Source organism: Microtus pennsylvanicus, chromosome 8 (assembly GCF_037038515.1).
Source record: "Microtus pennsylvanicus isolate mMicPen1 chromosome 8, mMicPen1.hap1, whole genome shotgun sequence".
NCBI lineage: Eukaryota > Metazoa > Chordata > Mammalia > Rodentia > Cricetidae > Microtus > Microtus pennsylvanicus.
The window spans coordinates 49,102,191-49,127,517 of record NC_134586.1 but is presented as its reverse complement, the minus strand read 5'-3'; the positions used below and the strand labels follow the sequence as shown (position 1 = coordinate 49,127,517).

The 25,327-nt window shown below is 45.5% G+C and overlaps 1 protein-coding gene across 9 annotated transcripts in view; it reads right to left on the bottom strand.

Annotated features, from left to right (window-relative positions):
* Positions 1 to 25,327, bottom strand: part of Frmd4b (FERM domain containing 4B) — a 326,048-nt gene that overhangs the window by 107,164 nt on the left and 193,557 nt on the right. For 7 of the 9 annotated variants that reach the window (XM_075983380.1, XM_075983378.1, XM_075983374.1 and 4 more), the window contains 3 exons: positions 16,280 to 16,345; positions 14,935 to 15,029; positions 7,707 to 7,799 (listed from right to left, as the gene is read on the bottom strand). In XM_075983380.1, coding sequence (XP_075839495.1) covers positions 7,707 to 7,799; positions 14,935 to 15,029; positions 16,280 to 16,345 — 254 coding nt within the window. Of the gene's footprint in view, positions 1 to 7,706; positions 7,800 to 14,934; positions 15,030 to 16,279; positions 16,346 to 22,161; positions 22,242 to 25,327 lie in introns of those variants that run through there. The other 2 variants (XM_075983381.1, XM_075983377.1) reach the window with 1 other exon arrangement.

The window sequence follows — 25,327 nt, the reverse complement described above, 5'->3', positions numbered from 1 at the left end:
AGTTTATTATCTTTGCTATTCCGGTGTGTGTATCTGTGCATGTGTCTGTGTGTCTGTGTGTGTGTGTGTGTGTGAGGTGTTCGGGCCACCAGAGTGTGCATGTGGTAGTCAGTGGACAATTTTGTAGACTTGGCTCTCTTCTTCCACTTTTACATGGGTTCTGGGGGTTAAACTCAGGTCACCAGGCTTTTAGGGCATTTGCTTGCTCAGCCATGTCACTGGCCCTAACATTTTAACTTTTTATTTTATGGTTTCTTCTACCCTTCACAACACTAGTTATTTTATTTTATGGCAGCCTTCTAAGGCTTCTTTCTTCATTGGCCTCACACACACACACACACACACACACACACACACACACACACACACACAGAGAGAGAGAGAGAGAGAGAGAGAGAGAGAGAGAGAGAGAGAGAGAGAGAGAGCGCAGGTATTCATCTCTGGCCTGTTTTTTAAAAGCTGGCTATAGTAGTCAGAAACAGCCTGCTTATTTGATCAAGAAGCATAAATGTAAATCTGTAAGAAACTTAAGAAACTTGAGACTGGAAATGAGTTGAGATTCTGTGTCTTTCTTGAACTTGAATTCGGATGGTGTAACTTCACAAATGGAAACTAACACACACCACCTGGAGGTTCCGAATTGGTCTGGCCACTGACAGGGTCATGGTAGATAGTAAATGACTCACAGTTACTCCCAGGTTCTGGGATGCTCCAAATCCAGAAGGGATTGACTTCAGGGCCAAAGAAAGACTCACATCCCCGCCCACCCTCTGCTAAGCCATGAGGGAGAAGTCTGATCCTCCTCTGGACTTTTAAATCACATTCCTCTTTAACAATTCCTATTGCCCTGTTACTGTCACCCACCCCCTCAATGGCTGTGAGATAATTCACAGGATCCTGTCATAGCCACGGTAGAGTTTCTTTTTATTTCTCTTTGTATTTGAATAAAAAAAAAACAAGGTTTGTTCAGTAATTTACTGCTGTCCACTGCAGGGAGAATTTAAAGAGATGTCAACGATTTATCACCAACGTCTTTCCACTCTGAGATTTAACCCCTGCTCACATCTGAAACTCCCTTTTCTTCTTGAATGACTTGCTTATTTTCATTTCATGTGCATTGGTGTTGTGACTGCATGTATGTCTGTGCAGGGCTGCCAGCTGCCCTGGAGCTGGAGTTCAGACAGTTATCAGCCACCACCGCTGTGGTCATGGTGCTCCCTAAAGTAGAACTCATTTCTTGTTCTTCAATATTTGGAGACAAGATCTTGCTGTGCAGCCTAGGCTGGCCTTGGACTCAGGATTCTTTTTCTTTGGCCTCCCGAGTGCTGGTCCATCTCATTGTAGAGGCCTAACTTCTGAAGGCAGGCCAGAGGATGAGATGGCAAAGCACGAAGTGTTCAGGAGGCTTTCATAGGCTCCTTGCTCCCAGCCATTCAGAAAAAAAAAAGGTAATATTTTCCTCTCATATTTCCTAACAGAATTCTCCTTCAAGCTGAAGAGTGTTCAGTCCTGAGTGTCCCTAACAATGCTTTAGGGTGCCACAGGGAGAACTTGCATAGTATGGGACAAAGCAACTATGAGGAGGAAAAGAAAGGAGGAGAAACACACACACACACACAGAATGGAGAACCCAAGAGCTATTCAGGGGCTAAGGCTTGGGAAAGTTACTGAGGTCCCAGCGGTTGGATCAGGGTGGTACCAACCTGTACCAGCCCTGCTGCCCTCCCCTGAGGGATTGGGAGCCTTCCCAGTGAGGTCAGGCCAGGCCCTGCACTTCTGTTTAAATCAAGCTTGTAATGGCTCACTCACTATCAGCTTTTCACATGCTCACATCTGGGCTCTATTACCAAAAAGGCATATGTTTGCCAAAGATAATTTACAGCTGTGAGATAGCAACCCCCAGTCTGGGAGGAGAAATCCCCAGAAGTCTGAGGGAGTTTTCGCTCACAGGGAGATGGCTCGCCTTCGTAAATTATGGCCGCCCATTCACAAATGGGTCATAAGCATAATTTTTTGAATTTTATTTCAAAATTTCAAAAACCTATTTATTTAGTGTGTGTGCACACACATGTCAGAGGATAATTTGTGAGTGCCCATGCTCTCCTTCGACCATGGGGACCCTTGGGACTGAAGTCAGGCTTGGAAGCAGGCACCTTTACCCAAAAGCAGTCTTGATGGTCCTTATACAAACATTTAACGTATATCTTGAAGGCTTTGTAAATGGGGGTGCAAATGCTAAATGCTGAAATCATAAGCAAACACTGTGTGCTTCTCTGACTCTTCCCTCTTGGGGAAGCATCCTGTATCAGAGCTGCTTCCGCATCAGGGTATAAGGTAGAGATTCATTTATGTTCCCATTGGTAGGACTGCCATGCCCAGCTCAGGAGTAAATGGGACAACTCACGCCCAGTGATTAGCCCGTGGCCTACAGGGCTTGTGACATTACAGGAAAGAGGAAATTTCTCAGTGAAAGCAAACAGTGTTTTCTTTCTTTCTTTCTTTCTTTTTTCTTTCTTTCTCTTTCTCTCTCTCTTTCTTTTTTTGCATAAACTCTAAAATTAGAAAAAAAGACACGAATTTTTATATTTGCAGATGGTTTTGTAAAATCCGTTTACTTTGTCTGCTTCCTCTTGCATTCTCACAAGTCCTTCCTGAAGGTCTCATTCGTCATTCCCAAGTTACTGGAGTGTGGGGTGCAGCATAGTCTCCTCCCATCTCTCACTTCTTTCCTGGACCTTTGCGACTCCTTCCTACTTTGGTTTCTCCCAGCACTCCCACCTCACTTGCACCCCATTCCACTCAGCACCAGAGGCCCAGCAAGTCTGCTGCAGAAACTGTGGTACAATTACTCTCTTAAGCCTCCTGCAACCAGTGCTTTGCCCCTGAACTCCAAGCTGCCGTCGAGGCCACTCTGGCACTGGGTTCTCTCCAGCCACACAGCTCCCTGTCAGGCATGCTCCCATTGCCCAGCCTGCTTATTCTCCTGGCCTGGCATGAACCTCCCCCCAAGATCTGATACTTCCTTGCCTCATCTCCTGTTCTTTGCTGATAACAGCTTCTGCGATAGGATGCCTTGGACCACTCTCCTTCACCCAGCAACCTGGCTGCACTAACACTTCTGTTCTCTATCCTGAAAGCATTTTCTTTTTCCCAGAATCTCTTCCAGAAGAGACTCTACACATTCGTTTGTTTTTGTTTTTGGTTTTTTTGAGACAGGGTTTCTCTGTGGTTTTGGAGCCTGTCCTGGAACTAGCTCTTGTAGACCAGGCTGGCCTCGAACTCACAGAGATCTGCCTGCCTCTGCCTCCCGAGTGCTGGGATTAAAGGCGTGTGCCACCACCGCCAGGCTCACATTCATTTCTTTAGTGCCAGTGTCCTCCCAGTGTGGCTGGGAGAGCAGGACATTGTCACTACCACTTATGGCAATGCCAGCACCAGCACAAGACCAGACCTGGTAACTACCAGATGAATGGGCACAGCAATTAACTTAGGAATGGCTGTCCACCTTCAGATGAGCGTGGCAGAGCTGCTTCCTCATGCATGGCTGTATCTCCTGAGCAGAAGCAATAAATAATGAAGAAAAAGAAGGAAAGGAGAAATGCTTATTTGAGGTTCAGTGTAGCTCCTTTCACATGGTTTCCTGCCCCTGGAGTATTTCTAAAACATACCAACGTAACAGAGGAATCCCGAGGTCCTCTCGAGAATCTATTTCTATCCGTCATAAATACATGCTGATTCTTATTTGTTCAGACACAACCTGCCTTATCATGTAGGCGCCCGGAAGACAAGGCAGATGAGGACAATCCTAAGAACATTGACTTAATGAAGTTGTGATTCACCGGGGGGGGGGAGGACAAGGATAGAGGGGCTCAGCCACAGAATCCTGTCCAGGGCACACCAGCAGAACCGGGACTGGGACTGAGGGTGAGGTGGAGGCTTTGGTTCTAAAGGGGAGAGTGAGTGTATAGCTTGACAATTTTTCCAAAAATGATGATACTGGTCCCCAGCCCTCCCTCCGGAGGAAATGAAACACAGCATATGCATGCTCATATCCCCTTCTTACAGCTGGCTGCGAGATGCCAGACTCACTTACCCTATCTCTAATGTCAGCATTTGGGTATTCCCAATTGTTTGCATTAAGAATTACAGTGACGTGCACAGACACTGGAAGAGATCTTTTCTGACTGTGTGCTAACTCATCATCTAGATGGCCACGTATGAAGGGCCCTTGTACTCTGTGCACTAGAACATCACCCGATGTCTACCCATGAGGGGCCCCGTGTTCTGTATCCCAGTATGTCACTGACACCCATGCAGGAGGGGTCCTGTGCTGTGTGTCTCCTCCGTACATCACCTGCTGTCTGTGCATGAGGATATCCCTGGACCTGTACCCCAGCACATTACCTGCTATCCATGCATAAAAGACCTCTGGACTTTCAGATACCTTTACAGTGTCCAAAGGTCAAATCAGTCACGTAATACCTTTGGTTGCATTTGTGTGACTGTCAGTGTGTGTGTGTGTGTGTGTGTGTGTGTGTGTGTGTGTGTGTGTGAGTATGCACTCAGGTGTTGTTCCTTAGGGGGCTGCCCACGTTGTGTGTGTGCGTGTGTGTGTGTGTGTGCGCGCGTGCGTGTGTACATAATATTCCCCATCTCTACCAGCACCCAGACAGTCTCTCTCACTACCTGGAGTTTACTAAGCAGGCTGGCTGACAACAAGCCCCAGGGATCCACCTGTTTAGGCTTCATTGAAGCTAGTATTACAAATGAGTATCATCATACCTAGGCTTTTTTATAAATTTTTATTTTTTAATTTTTGTTGGAATTCCCTGCTTGCATTCTCTAGTCAATGCAGGTAACCTAACGGGTTCTTTCCTCAGATAGAAATGTCACCAACAATTCTGTATTCTTTCATTGGAGGTGTGAGACCTTCAGACAAACAAGTGTGTGTGACAAAAGTCATTCTCTAGCTGTCCCCGCACTGGATCCTCTGATCCGTGATCTCAGTGAAGTCCATTCAGGGTCCAGAGAGTTCTATCCTGCCTCACCATTTCTTTAGCCAGAGTAACAACAGCTGCTTAATTGGAATAATAAAGGCTATGATGATATCACTGTCTTGTTGGGAGGATGAATTACATGAATCATTAAAACCTTGATAAGGGTTTCAAATACGCTAGCAGAGAGGAGAAAGTTAACACCAAGTGGTTACAGGACAGTTGAGATAACGCGCTAAGTAGGGGCTGAAGCCCCAGGAACAAGCCAGCAACTGCTGTGGAATCCCAGGAACCTGCTGGAAAAGATAGCGTGGCCTTGTGAAGGACGACAGCCAGGAAGGGAAGGCAGGGTTTGCGCTGTGGAATTTTCAGACACACGCTTGACCACAGCAGCTGTCAAAAACAGGCACACAAATGTGGTCACTAAACAAATGACACTTGTTAAGATTGTCCGAAGACACAATGCCTTTGCTGAGCAAAAACAAGGCCTGTGCACACAAGGATTAATGCGGAGGAATGCTGAGGGTGCCCAGACTTTAGCATAGCCAGGAGCAGCCCATGTGCTTACAGGAGGCTGGACAGCTGCGGGATGCAAGAGCAAAGAAACAGAACTTTCTTTCTCCTTAGTAAGATACAAACCACAAGCCAGGAAACTGAAAGGAGGGGGGAGGCTGAAGCTGGTGGAGAGGAACTTCTCTTTATCTGAGTTTGAACTGTCCACAGTGATAACTTCCTCATGGACAGGCACCTCATTGGCATGGAGCCACTTTCCCTTCGCATTCTGACTCCTGTTCAATGCCAGCAGGCAGCTTTCTCCTTGCTTCTGGCTGTTCCTCCTTTTCTCTTGTCCTGGGCACACAGGCCTCACTCACTGTGTTTCAGTAAACTCCAGGTTTTCTTTAGGATCTTTGGGCACTTCTCCAGCTATGACTTACACTTAAACAAGTCATCTCTATGTGCCCCCCTTCTTGGGCATTAATAAAATTCTTAGGGGTTGGGGACGCAGTTTAGTGGTGGAGCATAGACTTAGTACAGGCAACATCCTGTACTAATCCCCAGCACCATTAAACGCCAACCGACAACAAATAGGGTTAAGGGCAAGAAAAAAAAAATCCCATGCAGAGCTCATAAAATTTAATTTTATGTGACACGTGTCATGGAAGCTAGAAGAGGGTATCAGATCCTCTGGGACTGGAGTTATGGATGGTTTGAAGCCATCAAGTGGGTGCTGGGAATCAAACTCAGATCCTCTGGAAGAGCAGCCAGTGCTCTTAACTACTGAGTCATCTCTCCAGACCCCAAAATCAAATATCGAGAAAATGAACACCAACAAGAACAAGGCTCCCCTCCCCCACTCCAGGGCTATGAACACACCACAGGCAAGCTAAGACTCAGCAACTCTCAGTAGTTAGTTTGCATAAGAACCACAGTTTTAAAAAAGGGTGAGATACAGTATTTTTGTGCTTCTGAATTCCATGGAGCAGATGAATTACAATAGTATTCGTAAAATGGTATCATCACTTACTTTACCTCAACATCATAGGAAGGAGGAGGAAAAGGAGGGAGAGAAGGGAGGGAGAGAAGGGGGAGTAGGGAGAGGAAAAGAAAGGAGGAGGAGGAGGGAAAAGAAGATGGGGTTCCCAACATCATAGTATAAAATGAGATGTATCTTCCTCACTAAAATTAAACTTAATCTTAGACTAGTCTTCTGATTGAATTAGCTTAAAATGATTTTACACTTATTATTTTGTGTGTGGCTGCACGCAAGTGGATGTCAGGTAAACTGTTGGAGTAGGTTTTCTTTGTCCCCTGGGGAGGTTCTAGGTATCAAACCCAGGCTGCCACACTTGGCAGATGGTGCCTTTCCCAGCTGACACATCTGAATCAGTTTTATGAAAATAAAATCTCCCAGCCGTACAAATTGGTTGTAGAGCTGTTTCTTAGGTTTCAGGCTGGGGCAGGGTTACCACAGAAGGAGCTGTGGGCTCCGCTGGTAATGTTTGGTATCTTCAGCTATGGAAGGGGCAGGAAGGCCAGTCTTCAGGCATTCCAGTTCTCTTAGATTGGTAGTAGTTAATGCTAAAGTATTTTCCTGGGCCAGATCTGAGAAGTCCCTGAGTCAGTTAAATGCATCCGTTTCAGGACCTCATTAAGGGACTTTCCCAAACAGAGCTCACAGAGCATGCAAGGGCTGTGAGAGTTACCCTTGTCTGTCTCTGCCTGAAACAATTCGGGTCTCTGAGGCATTAGGAGAATTCTTTCTCTGGGGATTTGTTTGCACTGTATCTTCCACGTCAATTAAGACGTGGAATCGTTTCAAACTCAATTGTTTCCACATCTCTAGCCCACATTATTCCAACATAAAGTATAGCAGTAAATGTTTCAGATTTCAGAGTCGAAGAATACTAAGTTTACTGAATAAAATTTTTCTTCAGAATTAAGATGTAAAATACATCTCTCAGGTTTCTCAGTATTACATTTAATCTAAGAATATTTGAGGGATAAAGCAAGATGCTTCCCTCCTTTATCTTTAAAGAAAACAAATCTACGCAGTATCTATGGTAACCGAGACAGTAGACAATCTCTTTCACGTGGTCATGTTCTCAAGGAGTCTACTCTCTTTTTATTCACTATCTCTGGTGACTAGAAATGTTGAAAAATAAAAGTTAAAAACAAAAGAAGGAGGTGATCGCTGGATGTGCCCACACGTACCTGACAGCAAAGTGTAGAATAGCTGGGCCAGGCTTCTTAGGCAAATCGTGCTCCAGAACTCTGTGGTCTAGCTGCAGCCAGTTCTCTTGACCCCTGTGAGCAGAAGCAAAAGCAAAAGATGGCATGGTAATTTCAGCAACACACAGTGCTGGCAAAGCTGCCTGGAAAGAGCGTGCTTGCATGCCAGGCAGGGATACCATGGGCCGTGAGGCCACCTCCACCATTTCTCTCAAACCTTTTGAACCTGTCTACTTCTGAGCTAGTGTTTACAATGGGAGGAGTTTGCCAAGAAGAACTTGCACATTTGAAGAATAACCTATACATTGAAAACACTCACTTTGATAGCTAAAAGTCTGGAGATAACATGAATATCTATAGGGTATTGTTTCAGTAACGATCTAAATGCATGCAGAGAAGTGCAAGGCAGTCATAAAACAAGCTGGAGAGACTGCTTACAAAATCGTTTGGAACAATTTCCCGGATATAGATCTGAAATTAGCACTTGAGAGGCAGAGGCAGGGAGATCTCTGAGTTCGAGGCCATTCCAATCTACAAATCAAGTTCTAGGACAGCCAGGGCTACACAGAGAAACCCTGTCTTTGAAAACCAACCAAACAAACAAACAAACAAATAAACAACCAAACAAACAAACAAACAAACAAAAACCTTAAATTAAAACAGCAAGATTCCCTGGGCATGGTGATGGTGATGCATGCCTTCAATACCAGCACTTGGGCATGGGGTGGGTGGAGGCAAATGGATCTCTGTGAGTTCAAAACTACCTTGGTCTATACAAGAAGTCTGGGCCAACTGGGAATATTCAGTGAGACCTTGTTTCAAATAAAATCAGTAAAATAAATTTAAAATTTTAATAAAGTGAAAGTGCATAACAGTAAGTATAACATATCACCCATAGTGCTTTTTGTTTATGGAAACAAAGCCTTGCTGTAGCCCAGGTTTGCTCTACCATCCCTTGCTTGCCCATTTTTTTAACCAGTGAAAATCCGTATATATAGCATGCACATATTTAAAGAAAAACTGAGAGAATAAATAAGAAATGAATAGTGCTTTGGGAGATTAAGACACTGAACAAAATTAAATTAATCTTTAACTGTATATGAAAGGTTAAATGCAACATGTTTTAGTTATGAAAAAGGAAGTTTTCCATCAAGTCCAACACTGCAGTTTTCAATGCATGGGTCAGCCCCTTCTGGAATTATTTCTGTGGACACATGACTTACAGATGTTTAAGTATTTATTTTCCTCAGAGCCTCCCCAGTTCGCAGGTATAAACAGTTCTCTCAAGACCTTGACCTCTATGGTTCCACTCTCTGTGGATTGTTTACGTGATTTCCAAGCTGCTCAACTGGCCCATCTATCTTAGAGCCCGCTCTAATGTTCTTACACGAAATCCAGTTTCAGAACCCACTTCTGGGGAGTGGGAAAGGAGTGTTGAATTCCAGCAAAATCTGTTACGAGCTAGAAAACATTTTCTAGTCTATTTTTGTCCTTGAATAAATAATTAAAAGACAAACTCAGGAAATTCCAAGATGCCATTCAATATAAGTAGATAGAAAAGGGACTGTAGAGACGGTCCGGCAGAGAAATACACTGGCTGCTCTTGCGGGGGATCTGGGGTTCAGTTTCCAGCACCCACATGGTAGCTCATAACCAATCATCTGTAACTCCAGTTCTGGGGATTCCAGTGCCGCCTTCTGTCCTCCATGGGCCCTCTGTACAAGGCACACACACACACATGCAGGCCAAACACACCTACACATAATATCCTTTAAGTATTAGAAACAAAGCGATAGGAAAAATGGGTACAAATAGTTATGGTATAAATAACAGCTACTCTTCAGTGAGCAAATGCTTTCTATCAGCTCTTAGGTCTCAGGTAGTCCATGTGTCTAGAAGTGAGCTCAAACTGGACCATAGAAGGATTCATGGCAGTCAGGTCTGATGAAAGCCAGCATTACTTGGGAATGTGTGAAAAAAGTCCCTCCCACCCCCAAGGTAGTCATTCTCCTGGCTTCCAGCAGAAGGGACAAGGCTCTCCATTGATGCAACTGTGGTTGCACATCCAAGCCCATGCTGGCCTTAATGTCCCCCATTTCCTACTCACAAATCCTTGATATACATTTCAAAGTTCATGCTAGCTTCCTGGCCTTTCCCTCCCCACAGCTACTGCCCTTATAATCAAGGCGATTTGTCCTCTCCCTTGCTCTCCCCTACTCTCTCTCTTCTCTAATAGATAACCCTGGCCATATCCAGTCTGCTACTACTTCTCTCTGCTCTGGATATTTTCTCTCTCTTATTCATTATTAATAAAACCCATCATATCATGGAGCAGCCATTTCAGTGACTCCTTCACTGTGCCCCTCACACATCAACCAAGTTGGAAATCTTTATCTCTTAAGGTTGTGTATATGTGCGAGGAAAATGGCAGGGCTGCGGTTTGAATCCAGGGCTTTCAATATTGGGTCCATGATATCAAGGGATTTCCTAACTCCTATAACAACATTGGACTCAGTTTATGTGCATCTGTTTTCATAATTTCCCAGATAAGGATGCTGGGAACTGCCCCAAGATTTCCTTGGTGGAACATTGGGGAACTTCTTAGAATTCATGATTTTGTGTGTAAGGAAAAAACAAAAACAAAAACCAGAAGGCTGAAGTTAAAGGACTCTTACATTGTATTTTGTCATATTTAATGTGACACTTATTTAAAGACACTTCACCTTCAAAGTTGCTAAAGATAAAGGTTAAAATATGTGGCATGGTTAGGTTTAAGGTTAAAGATTAAAGTTAAAGGTTAAGGTTTAGGTTAAAGGTTAAAATCTGTGGCATGTCAGGTTCAAGGCTTTGCGAGTTTCATATGGCAGACCAGGCCAACTTTGAATCTTGAGATTATAGGCATGGACCACTACTAATACATAAATTGGATTTTAAAATTAGGATTTTTATAGTTCTAAGTCTGTTTATAGTCTTATCAACAGAATGAAAGTTCTAAAAATTGAGAAAGACAATTACCTATGTCTAAATACTAGGATATAATATTGTCCATTTATGTTTTTATTTTGCCGTTTTTAAGTATTTTCCTCAATAATGATGAGATATAATTAATTAAAAAAATTAACCAACCAATCAAACGACAACAAAACAAAGAAAAACACCAAAGTCAAGCACTTATAACCATAAGCCTCGTGTTCTCTTTGGTTCAGATTCTATGCCGTGGAAGCCCTATTGTCTCAGGTCCACCAGAAAGGACAGGGATCCAAAGCTATTGTTGTATTGTAAAGCCTATTTGTTATTTCTTCATCAGCAAAGGTCACTGGGCAAAGCTTTTCCGAATGGGTGAAGGGGGCGGGGGGGGGGGAGGGGTGACAGAAGGGCGCCTTGTGGGGAAGGAGGGCTGAGACTGCCCTCTAGGGGTGGCCGACCATCCTGCACACAGAGCTGGGGAGCCTAGGTAAGGGCAGCCTCAGGAATTCCATCTCCCCTCTGTCAGGAATTTGCTTCCCTTGGTCGGCATTGCTGCCTTTGTTACATAACTGTGGTCTGTTTCCCCATCTCTCTTCTGGCTCGGTGAGCTGGGGTAAAGAGGGTAGCTAGTGTCATTGACTCCGTCCCTTCCCGCTTTCCTTCCTCGGTTGAGCTTGCCACCGTCTCATGGCTGATGTGGCACTGGAGCTGGAAAATGCAACTCAGCCAGTGCCCTGGGAGGGATAGTGGTTTCACGGGGGTGGACAGAAAGGGAGTGATGGGGGAAAAAAAAACCTTCCAAAAATATTTACCAAACAAAGAACCAGGTTTGTGACCAAGACTTTCCGAAGAGACACCCTTAGACGTAACAAACATGTTTCCAGGCTCTTTTGGAAAGGTGGAAATATCCAAGACCTTCCTTCTCCCAGAAAAGACCAACTCATACTCCCGAAAACAAACACAGATGGAGCCAGGGGACACCTTCCCCAGCTGGCTGTAATTCAGACATGAGGTGTTGTCTGTTACCTGTAGGGGAGTTGGGGCACACAAGGTTCCTGGGAAGGCTGGAAGGTTTGACTTTTGTGGCCCAAGAATATATTGGAAGGGAGCCCACAAATCCCAGGGTAGACAAGGAAGATGGTGGCCCAAGTCATGCAAGGAAATCATTCATACTGTCCTGCCTCGCTTTTTGGTGTGTGTGATGTGCAGGGGTGTGGTGTGCTCGTACGTGGATTTGCGGAGTCCAGAAGAGTGCGCTGGGCATCTAGTTCTATCACTCTCTGTCACACTCCCTGTGGCATGGTTTGTTATTGCACTAGGAGTCAGGCTAGCAGCCAGTAGGTTCCAGCCATGTGCCCTCCTCTTCCTTACACAGTGCCCCATTACGGATGCATGTGACCACACCCAGTTTCCACCTGGGTCCTAGGACTTAGAATTCAGGTACTCATGATTGTGTAGCAAGCGCTCTTAGTGAGCCCTCTCTACAGCCCCTTTCTTTCTGGCTAGAGTTTTGTACACAACCTAGGCTGGCCAGAATTTGAAGTACAGCTTCCAGGCTGGGATCGCAGGTAGGCAGCACCATGCTCAGATCTTTCTCTTTTCTCTCTGAAGCAAGTTAGAACGTCTGGACAAAGCACTGTGCTTGGGGCTTCCCCAGCAGCCTGTCGCATGGTCTGGACCCTTCTTCCCAGGACTGACACTGTAGCTCTAAGGCTTGCTCCTCCACCATAGGCAGTCCTTCAGTGGCTGCAGGTGCATGGCCATCTCTGTGATCCACGGGGCTCACCCATGCGTAGTTTTGTCCTTTGCTCACCCCTTAATCCCTCTTCGAGCTGGTGTCTCTCCACTGAGCAGGAGCACAGCATTGGGCTTTGTTTCAAGTGATGCTTGCCTGGGATGCTACCTTCTTTCCCCCCGTGTGGAACCTGTGGACCTGGCCCGGTTCTAGAGAACTGTGTGAGAGCACTCCAGTGCCCTGCAAAGCCTCTCTTGCATGCGTGCCTGTGTGCTGGACTCTATGTGTCTTACTTAACAGGCCTGAAATACAGGATGCTAGCACTCTATTCTGGGCCCCTCATAGGGCATTTGCCATAAAAGGACTATTGTTATATGCAGGTTATAGATATGAAACATGAGTGTCAGCAATGTCAAACACTGCTGTCTGATCACACAGCTACAGGATTCTGGGTAGTTCCCATCTCACTCTTAGCGCTAATCTTGGACCTCTTTTCTTCCTGCTTTTTGCACTCTGCCACAATGGCTTTCCCTACTTTTCATAAAAACTAAACCAAGTCAAGCATGATGGCATATATCTACAATCCCAGGGGCAGAGGTAGCAGGGTCAGGAGTTCAAGGCCAGCCTGGACTACCTGAGGTCCCGTCTCAAACAAACAAACAAACAAACATCATATTAAATCAAAACACTGGGTTTTAAGTCAATCTGGGTTCCATCTTTGGACAATCAGGCTTTTGTTTGCAGAGCTGGTTCCTGGTGTTCGATGCACTCTGTCTTCCAGCCACCACCCTGGACCACTCTATCTAAAACTGCCCCTCCCCAGCCACCATCCTGGCCCACTCTATCTAAAACTGCCCCTCCCCAGCTTTCCTTCATACGGCTTTCCATATGATCTCAGGGAACTTAGAGTTTCTGGTATCTTCTTATCATCTCTTTGCTTGTTAAACCAGACCACAAGCATTACAATATGAACTCTTGTAAGCAGGGAATCATAACTGCATTCCTCAAAGCTAAATCCCCGGTACCTAGAATACCATCTGGTAGCTTGTGGACACTCAGGGAACATTTGCTAAACAAATAAATGCATTGTTCTAGTCTCCGGGCTTTTAGCTTCACCTTGATATGATCTCCTTCTAAATGATAGTGTTCGTAGCAATTACAGTTCATAGCATATCATTCAGTTGTGATGTATTTATGCCCATAGGTCTTATATCTTTTTTTTCACATGCAGATTCTGCCTACATGTGTGCGACTGCTTAATCACTGATTCATGTGAACTGCTATGGCTTTCTGGCTAGTATTGTGGAAAACGGACACATCCATTTCCTATTTTATCCAGCAGAGGGCAGACAATCAAGTGCCTCTCCACCAGTGATTCAGAGGATGAGGTTGATGGCAAAGAGCTCCCCCTCCATCCCCCCACCCCACCCCACACTGGCTTCGGGTAAATCATCTTCAGGAAGCATTCTGAGTCTACTATAAGTTTTTTTGGGGGGGTTGTACACCTCTAAACAAATATCTGGGTTTTACAGCCTGAGCTGAGGGGTTTGTTTAGATTTCGTGGAGGCCCTGGGTGAGAAATCCTTAGCCTGTACAAAAGTGTTAAAAACAAACTAAATCATTCCTGAGGTTATTTTCCTCCTGGTTCCACTGAACAACTGAAAACCACTTCCATTGTGAGAGTCACGGAAAGAACGTGGTGGCTGGCCAGCATATTTTGTGTCTGGAACATATTTTCTTGTATTTAAAGAACTCTTTGGAAAATATCTTCAGAACAGGGAAGGATTCCTCTCATAACATATCAGGCCATATATAATATAGACAAATTAGGTTGCTATAAAACAGACAGACAGGGACACACACACACTCCAACATGTCAACGTAAAGAATGGAAATAGACGGAAAACAGGCGGACAACTTCCAGGGCAGCACGGAGACTTAGATTGTTGTGTGGTAAAAGTGAATTCCATATTCAACTGTACATATTTTTAAGGCGAGTTACAAATTGGGCTTTAAACTTTCTAACCATTAATGCCAAAACATTAAGTTAGCTTCATGATACATATGAAGAACAACCTAGTGTTTCCATCACCAACATGAGTGAATTGGGGGCATTACCACACATTCAAAGACTCAAACTCATTAGCACACATTTTGAGGTTTTCTTGTTTCTTTGTTTTTTCGCTATCCTGCTTCACAACCCTTGGCAGGCCTGGAGCTCATTATGCAGGCCAGGTGGCCTAGAACCTTCATCCTTCACCTGGCCTCCACTTCTCGAGGGCTGAGATGACAGGCATTTGCCGCCACACCTGGTGATATTTGCAAGACTTTTAAAGGCTCCATGTTCCTTTCTTCCTCCTTTATGACGTTTGTAGGGGAAAATTTCCATACTGAGACACTTATAGCTAAGCAGGACACAAATACTTTCTCCCTTGTCGCCAACCGCGAGAATCAGCAAGCGTGTTAACTCAGTCCTGAGGCAAAGGCATGAAAACCCAGAGTACTTACGTGTCATCTATAAACGTGATTCCAAAGTACTCCTTCTCTTTGAGGTTGAAATGCGACGCCACCAGGTCCAGCAGCTCTCTTGATAAAAGCTTGGGCTGTCAAAACACAAATCTGATTAGCAGCGATTTGCTTGCCCATCTCTCCCGCTGCTGTCACCTCTCACCTGCCCTAAACCATCAAAAGAAGCTTTTGCTTGCTTGTGTGGTTTTTAAAATATCATTCTTCATGCCATTGTCACCACTAAGCTCTGAGAACCCAGTTTAAGGAGGAACTGCCTGTGAGCTTTGGGGATACTACGGGCCTGGTGGGAAGAAGTATGGCTTGGAATTTGCCAGGATGTCCAACTGATGACTGATGTTGGTCGTGCAGGAACCAGGGAAGCAGGGGCTCCCTTCTGAGCACTGAGCCTAACAGTCAGGGGTACATAGTGATGGTCTGAAGACTGACTGCTCCTGTTCGAGGAGATGGAATGGTGGGGGTAGTAAGGAAAGGAAGTCAGGAAAAAAGGGAGGAGAAAGACAACAAAAGGGGAGTGAAGGGACAGGGAAGAAAAGAAGGGGTCAGGGAGGAAGGAGAGAAGCAGGCAGAAATCTGGATTAAAAGCTGGTGAAACTACTGTGTGTGTCCTAATTCTCTAATTCTTTTTAAAGACTTACTCATTTTATTTTATGTGTGGTGTGTTCTTTCTACATGTGTGTTTGTGCATGCTTGGTGCCTGCACAGGTCAGCATGGGAGTTTTGGATGGCTGTGAGCCACCATGTGGGTGCTGGGAATTGAACCTGGAATAGGCACTCTGACCTACTGAGTCATCTCTCCAACTCTTCTTCTGTCTATTTTAATTGCAATGTGGGTGCAGTAGGTGAGGGACAAGGCTCAATGAGAAAGGTGAGCTGAGTTAGTTTTGACAAGGCATCAAGGCTAGCCATAGGTATAGTCTACCCACAGGAATTCAGCCTTTTTTTTGTCTGTTTGTTTGTTTTTGTTGTTGTTGTTATTGATGCTTTAAAAAAATCTTTGGGCCAGGATTGGGTAAATAGAAGGAAAATCACAAACAAGTAAAATACATACAACTCATTCTAGCATCATAGGTTTTGCAAAGAGCTTCTGCTCATACATAGAAAGCAGCTTGACTCGTCAGCATTCTTTCAGGAACAATGAGCTACGATAAGTCATGAGAAGACCAAGTTTGCTGACCCCAGAGCTACCTCTCTCCCTCAGTCACTAAAGCTTTGAGTTCTAGGCACAGCTAGGTAAGCAGCCTCGACACAGGCCACCACATTCCAGAGAGGGCAGAAAGGGGCTACCCCTGAGCATCTAATACCTACGTGAGCATCCAATACCTACCTGGACCAGCAGCTCCAGTCTCCTGTCATCCAGCAGGTGAACCTGGCAGTGCCTGCCTTCTGTCATCTGTGGGGACAAAAACATGGGGAGATCTGTCAGAGCCTGGTCTGTCAGTAAAATGCTGACTCACTTAATCGTACATATGTCACGTTCCAGGGAACGCATTAGTGGGTCCCCAGGAAGCAGATGCACAACAGATTTGCGATGTGACCGAACTGCAGTCTGCAAGCTGCATGAGGCCAAGGACAGCTATGACAGGGACCCAATACAAGACCATGTTTACTTAAGACATTACGAGACTTAAAAAAGAAAAAAAAAACTAGATGGTGCAGTTCTTGAATACGGATTTTGGAGCCGACAATGCTGTACCACACTGTCAAAAGGTTGGATACGCCTGGGAGCATTCACGTGGATTTAAAGTAAGGAAAAGATGCAAAGCAATGATTACTTAATGTTTGGGGGGAACACCACCAACAGTAACAAAACGAATGCCCATATAGGCAACCAAGTTCACACAGGGCACAAGATCATGCGGAGAGATGAGGAAACTCCTTTCATCATGGCTGCGCTCTGGTAAACGCAATACTTGCATAGTACAAAGAGAAAAAGACGAGACTGAAGTTCAAATGCAAAGGCCTCAACTTTTGAACTCTCTGCGGTCGCCATCTATAGTTAGCAGTGAAGGTGTACGGTTGACAGTTTGACATATCAGTTTTCAATGTGCCATTTTTTTTTTATTGAAAACTGCAGTGCTGGGGATGAGCTGTTATAATTTCTACCCTTCCCTTAATAAACTGACACTCCAAACCATCCCATCTGTAGATGCCACCACCCTGTCCCTTTGAGGACATCCTGGAGACCACCTCTAGGTACACTTGTGATGTGAGCATGTGCAGATATTTCCTTTCTGAGACAGGGTGCTGTATAGTCTAGGCTGGCCCTAAACTTGTAACCTCATGGCCTGAGCATGCTGGGCAGTGGGGTAAGAGATGGAAGCCATTGCTCCCATTTTGTCTGTGCTCTTTCCCCTCCCCTTGGGCAGTGCTGAGACTGAACTTAGAACCTCACACAGGTTAGGCAAATGCTCTACCACTGAACAACATTCCTAGCCCCTGGCTTATGCTTCTATATTTACATTTTCATTAAATATATATCCATATTAGATATATTTAATATTGTTATGTTCCTGCTGGGTGGCAGTAGTGGAGCACGCCTTTAATCCCAGCACTCCTGAGGCAGAGGCAGAGGCAGGTGGATCTCTCTGAGTGTGAGGCCAGCCTGGTCTACAGAGCAAGTTCTAGGATCGCCAGGGAAAGACAGAGAACCCTGTCTCAAAAAGACAAAAACAAACAAACAGACAAACAAAAAAAAAACCCAAAACCAAAAACCCGAACCCCCATGCGATACATATATGTATATATATTATATAGTTATGCTATACACTTACCCAAATGAAACCATCATCCATGTAAACATATGTATGTACATGTATGTACACTCACATAAACTTTCAGTTCAAGTGTGATTAAGCTAAGTCTCCTTCCGAGAGATACCCAGGCTGTCCTCAGCATCTCCCTGATATGAGAACAGCTCAGTGCAATCTTCATGTCTATTTTTTGGCCACAAATGTGGGATTGTTGGGTTACATTTGAAAAGCTTGGAAAACATTCTTTTCCTTTCAGGTATTGTACAAAATTCAGACCTTTTTTTAACCCAACATGAAAAGAGAAATTGAGTGGGGTGTGATGGTGCACACTCGCAGTGGGGAAGTGGAGGCAGGAAGATCAGGGGTTCGAGATCAGTACTGGCTACATAAGGAATTCAAGTCCAGCCTGAGCTGCATGAAAGATTACTTCAAAAATTCAAAATGAATAAAAAATGACCTTAGTGGTACATGCTTGTGGTCCTAGCTATCCCTAGATATGGATGAGCAGATCACTGGAGTACAGGAGTTTGAGACCAGCCTGAGCAACATAGTGAGACACTATCTGAAGAACAAAATAGACACCATTACTGAATACCAGCTGTGTACACGCATTGCCCGAGGTGTCTTATATACATCACCTTTGAGTTATAATAGTACATTCTGCAATTCCTTTTATTATTCACATTCAATAGATGAAGCAACAGAGGCTCGGGGTGAGTACAAGTAACCCATCTTCAATGCAAAAACTCATTTCTGCACTCAGATTTGATTGAACTCTGTTTTAAGCACCTGTGACCCAGCTTAGCAGGCAGTGATAGACACAAGACTCAAAGAAACCACAAAACTGGTGATAAGAGTTTAGTGGACAAGCTTCGCTTAGTTTATGGCCACTGATTACTCTCTTAACTAGGCAATTCCCAGGTCAAATACACACCTAGAGTGGCTAAATGGATGGAGATGTTAGTTCTGGTCACAGAGCTGGGCAATATTATCCGGTCTCATCAGAGATCCTCCAAAGGAGCTGGAGATATGCCATTGAGGAAAATGCCACAACTCACACAATAGTTCAAGTTACTAAATTACGCATAATCCAAATACATTTTTTTCTCTTCTCTAAAAATGTATCCCTTGGCACACACCTTTAATCCCTGTCCTCAGCAGGCAGATCTCTGTTGAGTTCAAGGCCAACCTAGACTACATAATGAATTCAAGGACAGCTAGTGCTACGCCCTGTGTCAAAAGCAGAACAAACAATCAAAATTTTGTTTTGAGCCTTCCTCTAATCCATCAACATTTCTTTTCTCAACACATAATTTTATTTTATTATTATTTTTGGTAGTATTATGAATATTATGAGATAGTGTCTCCTGTAGCCCACATTGGCCTCTGGTTCCTATGTAGCCAAGAAAGACTTCATGCTGTTTTGTCTCCAATTCCCAAGACCTGGATTACTCTAGACTATTAAACAATGAATGTACTTTTGATGTGACAATCTTTGCAGTGACATACAACTTGATCCTAGTTGACAGAACCAGACCTGGTCACTTGCCTCAATCAGAACTTCAATCCAAGGAGTCTGGAATTGGGTATGAAACCTTGACTGCTGTGGAGAAAATCATGCAGGAAGAGTTCAGAGGACAAGTAGCTGAAGGAAGCATGAGAAGTCAGGTGGGCTTAGGGGAAAGCTTGGGAATGACTGTTGCTCTCTAATGTCTTTCCAGACAGTATTCAGGCTTCTGGTCTGCCTAAACCCATGTCTTTGCAATCTACAAAACTGCTGAGATCAGAAGGATCTGCTTCCTTGCTCTGTGACACTGACTTGCACTGAATTCTACTTCTTCAAGTAAGACACACAGATTGCGTGGGGGATGGGTAAGGGTGGGTGTATCTTTTGTTTGGAGGATCTGCCCATTTCTGCCTCCCATCTTACCATTCCTAAAATTATAGGAGCAGGCTTCTGTGTCCAGCTCTTTCCAGAGGTTCTGGTGAATCTCAGCTCAGGTCCTCATCCTTGCTGAGCAAGTACTTTACAAGGTAAGCCTTCTTTCCAGGCCACACATCACGGGTTTCCGTAATTAACCCAAACAAATTGTGTCTAAAGGTCAGACTCCAAAATAATGGCCCACACAGTCTTGCCATCACCTCAGAGAGACTAATCCGTGGAAAGGAGAGTCTCTGACACCTCCCTGCACGGAACGGTAAGAGATGGTGAGGCCTAGAGCAGGAGGGCAGGGCAAGAGCCCACAGCAATGTTTGTCTATACCCCGAGTATCCTGTTCAATATTCCCTGAATCCCTTCCCCTGCAGGAAGGTGCTTCTGAGAGGACATCAAAGGGTTGATTTGACTGACACAAGGAACAGAAAGGCCTGCCCTCGTCATTGACTTACACCAGAGCTTGAAAAGGGAGAGATGTATTTTGTTCATCAAAACAATGCTTAGGAAGAGATTTTAGCTGACAACAGAAACTAAGAGAAGTCACGAAATTCAAACTTCAAGGGAGAGCTTCTTTGACAAGAAAAAGATTTGGGAACACGGGGTTTGATTTCCTCCATGGCGGTATTGGCAGCACGGGGCCCGGTATTGTGGTTTGAGGTTCACCCCAGAGTAGGACCTGCAGGGAATCATGCCAGATGAGTGAGCAAACCTTGACTCAGTAAAGTTTCATGGCACCAGGAAAGATATAGCAATACTGATGAAGGGCCTGCTCAGCACAGAGGAGCTGCTCTCGGGAATTAACCTCGATCGTCAATTCAGACAGATCAGTACGCGTCTGTTAGTGTTGTCTGCTTCTAGAAAGTCTGTGAGGGTGCTTCCAGAGACATTAGATCACAAGGGCTCCAACCCAATGAATGGAATAATCCTTTGATGAATTGATCGTTGTGTTAGGAGGTGCTAAGAGGAGAGAGGCAGCCTGTTTGGAGAAGGGAGATTGCTAGTGGAGTGTTGCTAGTTGGAGGCTGTGCCTTGTCTTGTCCCCTTCCTGCATGTGCTCATTGCTCTGCCCCCCAGCTGCAGTGAGGCGAAGAAGCTTCTCTCTAGCACAGCCTCCCATTCCCATAATGTTCTGTCCAAAGGTCAGACCAGGTGAGCCACAGTGGGCTGGATTCTCCTAGAGCAATTGGAACTCCAAAAAACATGTCCTCACATCCGTGTCCACAGATCAACACATCCTCACAGACATGTCCACAGATCAATACATCCTCATAAGCATCTCCACAGACCACCTGGTAAAGACAATTGCTCAACAGAGACTTTTCTCACAGATTCCTCTAGGCTGTGGCAAGAGGACACACCCTACTTCTCTGAAAACTGGTAAACAGGTAACCTTTTCTCAGTCTTATACATACTCATTTTAGGGAAGATCAACGGCAGGGCAAATTAGCAAGCCAGTTAAAAAGCACGTGACAGGAAAAACTGTGCAGAGCCGATAGGAAGAAATAGAGGAAGAGAAAGGACCACGGGTTCCTGCCGGCCTCCAGCACTGCTCACGGGGCCCTTCCATGACCCAGGTGCTGCCACACAGTTAACCCCGAGACATCCCTGGGGCAGGAACTCTCCTCGCTCCAGCACCATGAGGGAAACCAAAGGCAAAGCCTTATGACCCACAAGATAAACAACAGAACTGGAGCTCAGCCGAAGACCCCGACTCTGCATGCGGCCCTGTATCTGGCACACACTGACAAACATGGGCAAGCCTTCCTGTGAGGACCATCGTAAAGGACCACGAGAGCAGGTAGAAATGGAAAGACAGGACCACGAAGCAGTCATGGAAACTCATTCACTTCTAGATAAAAATACGTGCATGGGAAAACACTCTGAACTAGGGAATTTATAAATAGAATAGGGAGAGCGTCTATTAATGGCCACTTGCTTGAGACAGGAGGAAAGTGAGGTCAGATTCACCCAAAGCCACACGAGTTATTAATGCTAGACCTGGGAATGAGAGCTGAACTCTGCCTCCTGAGCCAGAGCAAAGCTGATGTACACAAGTTACTCAGCTTCTTTAAAAATAAAAGCCATCTCATTCAAATGAACAGTAGGTCAATAGGTCAGTTATAAATACACGCATATATACGGTATATATACATATACCATAACAACAACAACAACATGTCTCACTTATTTTAAAGCACGGCTCTCAAAAATGCTTAATTTTTAAGTTTCAATCAGGGCTCTGTTTAAGAGACAAGTATGTGGATCCTTAATTATCTAAAACCAGAATCACCTTTGAGATCCACAGAGACCTTGGGAATAGTTTCAGAATTTGCCTCTAGCTGTCAACGACAGCTAAGAGCAGCGACTTCTCGAGTAAATTAAATATATATATTCAAACATGATCTCTTTGGAGACCTTTGTGTAGCAGCCACCCAGACGATTCGCCTTCTCCCACCTCTTCCCCACCCGACTCCAGGTATCTAGAGGTTAGAACAGTGCATGCTGGGTTAGAACTCCCACCTCGGACTGTGCTTGCTTCCCAGCTGATAAGAGCGGGTCCTCAGCCTGCAAGCGCTGGTAGCTGGTGCAAATGCTTTGTCCAGTGGCTCAGCTGTCATGTGGGGAAGAGCTACAGGGAAGTGAGAATCTGCTACGGGCTTGACCTCTGCTTCCAGCGCCCAGATGTGGCAGCACTTGGTGGGGTCCTGGTCTATGAGGGAGCACTCACCACCTGGACCAAGCCCCAGTCTCTCTACCTGACTGAGGAGATGTGAGAGTTGGGGAGCCATGGGGTGACAACGCCACACAGGCCAGAAGAGACCCACTTAGGAGGTCTGGGGTCAGACTAACAAGTAACAGGAAATAACAACTATGAAAAAAGCCAACTCCTAGCTGCCTTTGGTTTTGCTTTAGCTGATGTTTGGAACACAGAAACACGAACACTTGATAAGGAAGTAGGAAGCTTCTTGTTTCCCCCTTTTTCTTCTGCTTCCCTACTGACTTCCTGAGACTCAGCAGAAGAGACCTGGCCTCCTGAAAATGACTTCGCAGGGCTTTGGGTGGTGTGACCCAGCTGAAGTCTGACGGGTTATCTGGATGAGTGCCCGGTCAACTCTCGGGCCAGGTCCTTAGCTCCCACGCAACTGGGAAATCAATGGTCCTGTCACTGCGAGGACATGGTCGTAGGAGTGACACCTTCTAAATGAAGATTAGACCTCTCTGCTTTTCTATTTAGAGATGGCCAATCTCTTCCCACACAAAATACCTAGAAACTAACTCCTCACTTGTGCTGACAAGAAAAGGCCTATGATAGCTAATATTGTCAACAGGCTTTGAAAACACCTAGGACACAGACCCCTAGGCATGCTTGTGAAGGAACCCAGATGGGTTACCGAGGCTTAGAAGGCACATCTTAAATGTTGGTGGTAACATCCCATAGGCTGAGGTCTTGGACTGAATAAAAAGAAAGTGACCTTAGGGTTTGTGATGATGTCTGCGGCCTATGTTAGCACAGGGGATCAATGGAGCCATTGAGTCAGCCCCGCCATTCTCTGGCTCTTGGAGAGTTGGCTCTGCCCCTTGCTGGATACTGCAGCAGAAGAGCTGGCCCTGCCCCTCAGGGGAGAGCTGGACCCCTGCACTCAGAAAAGATGGTCCCACCCTTCACCACAGGCAAGCACCTGAGCTGATCCTGCAGTGGGGATGCAGGTGAGCTGCCCCCGAGGGTTTGAGAGCAGCCGAGCTGACTCTGCCTCTTTCTTCTGCCATCTGGAGGCATGGGTAAAAGAAAGATGCCCTCCCACCCACCTACACACTCACCCTCCCTGCGGCAGATGAGAGAGCTGGCCCTTGGGTCACAAGAGAGTCCTGCCCCTCACCAGCTGCAGGACACAAGAGAGCAGGCCCTGTACCCTGGCAGGGCAGGACAGTGAAACTACCCCTGGCAGCTGGCAGGCCGACTAACCCAGTTACCACCCAGACTCAGAACCAGAGCTATGAGTTGACCCACCCCAACGTCCACCTCATCCATGAACTGTGGGAGCAGGACTATGAAGAGGAGGAACCTACAGATCCCAAACAGCGGGGTATCCATGACACAGGACAACAACAGGATATCCCGGAGGAGCCTGGGTAAGAGTCCATCATCAGTAGAGCAGCAGATGACAGAGGCCTCAAGCCAAACCAATACAACTCATGGCAATGAACACTTGCAAGTATAGATGAATGACTCATAGGTAAACTGTGTGACTCAATGGACCTCACTACAGCTTCCACGACAAGGTTCATCTCCCCCACCTTTTGTTTTAGTTTTGATTTATTGTTTTGTTTGATTTTTGGTTTTTCATTTAAATTTGGTTTGATTGGGGGGGGGTTACAAGGCTAGAGGATGAATGCAAGGGGGTAGGGGAATAAGAGGGATCAGGATACATGATGTAAAATCTATAAAGAATCAATAAAAAGTTTTTTTTTTTAAAAAAGAGTGAGCTGAGTACTAACCTTCCCTCCTCTCCTTCTCTCTCTCTCTTTCCTCCACCTCTCTCCTCCCTCCCCTCTTTTTCTCCCCATCTCCCCCCCCCTCTCTTTCCTTTCTCTTGTCTCCCCTCCAATCACTCTGTCGTTTCTGACTATTGATGCAAGGTGACCAGCAGCCTCACGCTCACTGCCTTGTCTTGCTGCTGTGATGAACAGAACTGTGAGCCAATGATCCCTTCCTTCCCTGAGCCATGCTTGTCAGGTGTTCTGTCATGGTGCTAAGGAGAGCAACGAACACCGGGCTCATCCCTTCTACTTTTATTTCTGTCTCACGATTGCCTCTGACTCAGCACAGCTGCATTGGCCTCCTTTACTTCAAATCAAACCCTTGGTCCTACGTCAAGGCTTCACATACGCTGTTCCATCTGCCTAGAGTGCCCTGCCCCCAATTCAATCCATCCTCTTGTTTCTTCACCTCCTTCAGATCTGAGATCAGAGGTCTGCCACCTTCTCAGAAATGCCTTCCTTGTCTCGTCGAAGGTGGAGCCTCCTCCATTCCATCCTGGTGTTGTGTCCCTAAGACCTACAGTTTCTCATTCAGCTAGTTGTCTGTCTGTCTGTCTGTCTGCCTGTCTTCTCCCACTAGATCTTAAGTTTCACAGGATGGGAGACCTTAACCATGTTGTGAACTATTCCCCTAGGGCTTCAACCAAAACAGGGTCTCCAAAATCTTCCTAGTGAAGGCTGGAAGCAACACGCTTCTGAGTAATGCATGCAAGCCTGAAGGAACCCCAGACCACATGTAAATCTGGGTGCAGCAGAATGCACACCTGTAATCCTAGTGTTCCTATGGGGACGTGGAAGGTGGACACAGAAGAATACCTGGTAACTCACTGGCCAACTAGCATTAGCGTTAAGAAGCAGTGAACTTTATGTATACAGTGTTCTGCCTGCAGGCCAGAAGAGGGCACCAGATCTCATTACAGATGGTTGTGAGCCACCCCGTGATTGCTGAGAATTGAACTCAGGATCTCTGAAATAGCAGCCAGTGTTCCTGATCTGAGCCGTCTATCCAGTCGCATGAACCAGACCAATGACTCACTGCAGAGAACATTCTGTGAGAGGAGTGACTGGTCAGAAGGACACACCACAGCTCCTGATGCCACTTGGGTGAATGAAGAGGTGTTGGCAAGATGGAGGAGGTTTTGGTTTG